At 50.5% G+C, this 6,000-nt stretch overlaps 1 protein-coding gene across 1 annotated transcript in view; it reads left to right on the forward strand.

Annotated features, from left to right (window-relative positions):
• Positions 1-1,834, forward strand: part of LOC307091457 (CUB and sushi domain-containing protein 3-like) — a gene marked incomplete at both ends in the record, with an annotated part of 210,064 nt that extends 208,230 nt beyond the window's left edge. The window contains 1 exon segment of the mRNA XM_079758444.1: positions 1,551-1,834. Coding sequence (XP_079614570.1) covers positions 1,551-1,834 — 284 coding nt within the window.
• Between the last annotated feature and the right edge of the window lie 4,166 nt (positions 1,835-6,000).

The following is a 6,000-nucleotide window of genomic DNA, read 5'->3' on the forward strand; positions in this document are numbered from 1 at the left end:
ACGCCGGAGCATAGCAGCGCCAGAGAGCCTCGTTGCGTATCGTCCAATTAGACCGCAACGTCTCTCCCCTCCGCACCGAGGTCGCTCCGCTCTTCGGCAAGGCAGCGGCTTTCACTCTTTGTTCAGCTGGAAGGTTAACGGTTATGACACTGTGCCGGAATAACTCTCCCCTCGCACGACCATGCTCTGCCCCCGGTGGGCTTCTTTCGGCTCCTTGAGTTCCTCCTTTTGCTTTCATTCCTTTGAGTTTATTTTTTTTTTTATTTTTTACTTGATATCAATTGAAAATTTCATTAGGCCTCTTTTATGGATGCAGCTGCTGTTCCTGGTGCACAGGGTCATGCTTAATTCACTCTAATGTGTTTGGCTGTGACGCATGGGCTCACCAGTCAAAAGGAACTTCCAAGACGTCCAGAAGCGCACACACTCACACACATGCACATGGACGCACACGCAAGCAGATTCAAGCACAGACACACATATACGCACACACAAGCGCGGAGGCGCACAGACACAAACACACACAAACACACATACAAACATACACACAAGCACACACACACACACACAGGCACATTATCACGGTGTACCTACGCACACACCCACACACTAATACGCACACACAGGCACATATTCACCGTGCACACACTCACAGACACACACAGGCACATTATCACAGTGTACGCACACACAAACACGCACATGCACTCCATAAGACGGTCCGTCTGTGCCATGCTTGGAGCGCTATCATAATTCAGCATCCCCAAGTGTTCACATATCAAGAAGGGCCGGTGCTTCCCCAGATGGCTCAGATTCTCCGCCGCTCAAATGCCCCCGTAATAATACCTCTTATAGGGAACATTGTGATCTTATTCAACGGCTCTGGGGAAGTGTGTGATTTCAAAACATGAGGAAACATTTGCATGCATTTACCGGGCGTTGCCCTGTTGACCGGCGGCTTTTAGCGGCGTAGAGAATAGTGAGTCACACAAAGAGACGATTCTTAAATACACAGTCAACTGGAGTGTGTTTGTTTGTTTGTTCGGTGTGTGTGTGTGTGTGTGTCTGTGTGTGTCTGTGTGTGATTTACGTGCATGCTTGTTTTTGTGCGTTGGCGGTCTATTTCCAGCCAAATGGACCTTAATGTCTTTATAGACAGTTGTTGTCAAGAAAAGTACCATAGTTGGACCGCAGAATGCACCACATATTCAATGATCAAGGCTTTAAATAAAAGCCCTGACTCGGCTGATGTTGATAAGCAGGAAAGCGGACGAGAAGCCAAATCACCCCAATAACAGCGTTTAAGGGGCCCCGTTACTCTATGTAAATTGCCATTGACAACGCCGTAAACTGCGGTTATGTACACCGCAGTTTACATAACCGCGGTGCCCTCCTCATCGCCCCCCCCCCCCCGCCCCTCAGCTTGTGTACCTTCTGTTTCCATGACGACCTCATGCACACTGGCGCTGCAGCATCCTTCATCCCCACGCTAAACTTCACCCCCTCCCTTCTCTCTCTCTCTCTCTCTCTCTCTCTCTCCATCCCGCCAGTGATCACCTGCGGCGAGCCGGGCGTCCCGGCCAATGGGCTGCGCCTCGGCGACGACATCACCGTGGGCCACAACGTGACGTTCGCGTGCCAGCCGGGTCACGTGATGGTGGGCGGCGGCCCTTCGGTCACCAGGGCGTGCACCAGCAACGGCACCTGGAGCGGCGTCATGCCCGCCTGCCAAGGTATGTGCGTCGGCGAGGGCGCCCACGTGTTTGGAAAAGGCTCCGCCCCGCCTCCTCCCCACCTTGTTCTTAGGGGTGGCATATTGTACCACCAGGTGTGAGCGATGTTAGCCGTTACAAGCCGTTTCGAAATTCTGCCTCTTCTGACATCACAAGTGGGCGTGTCCACCTAGATGTATGACGGGTAGATGAGCAAAGTTTGCGAGGGCAGGCTGGTGTGTAGACCTACTTGGTGGGCCTCTTTCCCCCCATAACTTTCAGAAATTCTCGAACTTCTCAGGACGGGACTTTGGCCTCTTTCCACTGTTTCTGACGCGAGCCCAAATCAAAACTTTACTTTGCATTTGTATATCAGTACGAACGGATTTGTAAACGGTGTGCAGGGATTTGGAATCCGTGCACATGGTTTTCTAAATTGGTTCCCTCGGATTTGGTTTGTTCCAAACAGCAGTTAAAAAATAACAATATTTTGTCGAAAATGCCAAATGCCAATCAAAATTGTGAAATATTCATCAAGAAACATTGATATATTCTCGATTGAGTTTACAGACACCATTGGAAATCAGCGCTTGGAGTTGCTTAATGTCATGCTGCAGCTCTCTTAGACCTCAGCAAACGAGAATAGATGCCTGTCTGAAACGGGAATGGGTTTGACGTCACAATGCTTCACGGGGAATCTCTCGCTGTGTAGAACAAACAGATTTAGAAAACCGTGTGCATGGATTTACACATCAATGTGTTTTTCCATCATTTGACCCCAGAGGAGATCCGTGGAAATCAGAAAGGATTTTGTGGACTGGTTTCCCATCTTCTGTTTTCTGTTGTATGATTTAACCGCGTTTGACAGGGGGTAACCCACTTGGATGATCAAAAGTTAAATCAATAAAGATTTGAAGTTAAAAGCGTTCACAAAAACAAACTCACAAACACACTCATGTACACAAAAACTCTCTCATACACAAACATACTCGCGTACACAAACACACTTGCGTACACAATCACACTCACGTACACAAACACACTCACGTACACAAACACACTTGCGTTCACAAACACGACTCACGGCACTCAAAGACATGCTGCTTGCCTGCTAGAAAGCGACTGGCCCGCTAATGCTAGCCTGCGGCGCTGAATAGTCTTCCTTGGTAAAAAGTAGGCTGATGTTGTTGTTTGTTTGCTGTGGAACGCACATTAGTTTGTCCGTGAGCTAATGAGATTAGCATTAGCAAGGTGACACGCACGTCCCATTCCTGTCGAGGGAACTTCGAAGACATTAGGGAACTCCAATACATTAGTGGCTGGGATATTTAAGAACCCTGGCGTCTCTGGTATGGATTCATAGGGCATGTATGCTCTCCTTTCTTTATTTTGTCTCTCTTTCCCTCTCTCTCCCTTTTTTCTCTCTCTCTCTCTCTCTCTCTCTCTCTCTCTCTCACAGCCTCTTTCTCTTCCCTCTCTTCCTCTTTCTTTCAAAGAAACACACACACACACACACACACACACACACACACACACACACACACACACTCGCACACACTACCACCTGGTTCGGGTCATTAACATGAAATCCATTCTTTGAAACGATATCCACTCCTGTGATGGCCACATGGATATATACTTAACGATGGCAACATTACAGTTTTTTAACGACTTTGCTCGAGAGCAAACATTCTTTCAGCTACGGGCTCGGACGGGAAGGTGCGGTACAGGTAGAAAATGAAGAAAGACTTCAAGCTGCCTTCTGAGTGTAATCTGATCGCGGATGCACCCCGGGCTGATGTCCACACCTGTGTCTAGAGAGGCATCTGTGGCGGGCCGAGAGCCAGGAATTAGTGGACATCTGTCTGGTATCCCATGATGGATGGCCACTTCTCCCCCACCCCTGCTGGGAGGAGAACGCTAATGGTCCCCCTCACACTTAATCGCATTCACAAAGTTACGCTTAAGCACATGTCAGAACAGGTTCTGTTCTGGCCGGCCAACACAGAAGAAGTCCATTGCAGAAAATCTTGCTTGATACACATTCAAATTCAGGGAAATTAGCAGGCGCTTTAATCCAAAGCGACTTACAATGAGTACATTTGTCAGAAGAAGGAGAAACAACAGTATATCTCTGTCGCTACAGTAAGATGTTCATAGAAGCAAGTGCCAAGCACTTACAATTGTTAGGTTCACCCATTCCCCGTATACAACAAAGATAGCTAGGATAAGACGCTACAGGATGCATGGATGAAGTACTATTTTTAACAACGTACAATAAGTGAGTACACAAAGTGCCAGGACATACAACATACAATAAGTGTGTCAGAGGGGTGTGGGGGATAAGGGGGGTGGCAATGCAGAGTCCTGGTGAGCTCTGAACAAGTGAGTCTCTTGCGGAAGCTGCTGAGCGGCTCTGCGGTCCTGACGTCGGCAGGGAGCTCGCTCCACCATTGCGGTGTGGTTGTTGTTTGCTCGCTGAACATAAGTCAAGTCCAGTGGGTCTCCGATGCGACGGGGCAAATCCGATCAAAATAAGCCGACCCCGCCCCTTGCTTTAGTGGACTAATCACACACAAAGTGCCCGAAATGAAGTTTTGCCGAGACATGCGTTTTGTGTGTTTCCCCCACCGTCGCGGTTGTTGTTATGCCCTTGAAAACACATTCCCTCCACTCAGAGTGCGCCGGCTGCTTTAGGGTTCCGCATCAAAACAAGGAACCCCCCCCCCCCCGCGATAGACCGACGCCACGACCCCCGCGTCCCGGTGGGAGCCGACGGTGTAGACGTAGCCGGGGGGGCGGGGGCCTCACCGCGCTCCGATCGCGTGGGAGGACTGACGTAGCGGCGCAGAGAGCCGGGGCCCAGCAGGCAAAACACAAGCAGGGCATTGTTGCTAGGGAACCGGTTTCCAGTGCTACGGTCTCAGAGGCAGAACCGGCGGTCCTGCTTTCTGCGCGGCCGGCCCGTGGGACGTGGGAGACACACACCCAATGCATCAACAATAGCCGAGAGTGGTGCGGGAAAAAAAAAAACAAAACGCTGCCTTTATTTCGTGCTCCCGTGTCCTTGTTTGGGTTTGCGGTTCATCAAAGTGTGTTTGATTCTCGGATGAGGCGGGAAGCATCCTCGTAACCATGACGGCGCGAGGGAAAGTACCCGAGACCGATTGATCCATACGGCTGTGTGTTTGAAACGCGACACCCTTACGACACAGAGACCTTCGTTTTGTGTGATGAGAACGACAAAATGATGATGGGGGGGGGGGGAAATGAAGGCTTTCTGCCCGGCAGCCGTGGAGAGAGGCTTGAGGAGATAGTGAAGGGCGGACTAGAATCAGGGCGCTTTCAGTATCTCATCATTTCAGCGGGACGGGGTAGCGGGAGAGAGGGCTCGCGGCTCCCTCTCTTGAACGGCCAGCGAATGCCCCCCCCCCCCCCCCCCCCCCCCCCCCCAGCTGTGTAGTTTGGCACGGGTCCGTTGTAATGGGCACTGCACTTTTAAAAAAAACACGCTCCTCGCCTGCTGAGCCCCCCTGGGTGACCTCGTCACCCAGGGGGAGAACATCTGGGCTGACACCCATTGCTAATAATTTAAGACTGCTCCTCATTATTAAAGTGTCACGTTCAAGTCGGGAAGGCTTGACAAATGCCAAGGACTGGCAGGGTGTGTCTGTCTGTGTGTGTGTGTGTGTGTGTGTGCTTGTGTGTACTTTTGCGCAAGTACGCAAGTGCATGCGTTTGTCTTTGCGTGCGCATGTACTTCTGCGCACATGCTGATGCAGAGGCGTGTGTGTGCGTGTGTGTGTGTGGGACTCTATGTGTGTCTGCTTGTGTGTGGGTGTGTGCAGCATGCAGTGTCTCATGCACATGTGTGTGTGTGCTGTGTTTGAACGCAACACACTCACTTACTCACTCGACCAGGTTAGGAGCACTCTTGTCTTGACACACACACAACCATATTCTGACATGCTCACGCCTACTGCAGCCTGCAGATACACCCTGGGCTGCTTGTGACCCCGGTGCATTAGTGGTACAGCTGGAGAGAGCCCACCACCACCCCCACCACCACCACCCCTCTCTCATTTATTTCTCTCACGGGCTGCATTAATAAAGTAAGGGAACAAGAGTGAAGTTTGAAGTGGCGTCGGCAGAGACTTGTGTTTGACCTGGGTACGTGTCGTGCCTTTTAACACACTGTTCAAAAACAAATCGTTCCTAGTGTCCTAATGAAGCACTACGGCCCATTTCCTTTCGTCAGCCAAATTTGATTCTTCATTAAACTCTACAT

Source organism: Pollachius pollachius (assembly GCF_949987615.1).
Source record: "Pollachius pollachius genome assembly, chromosome: 1".
Classification (NCBI taxonomy): Eukaryota; Metazoa; Chordata; class Actinopteri; order Gadiformes; family Gadidae; genus Pollachius; species Pollachius pollachius.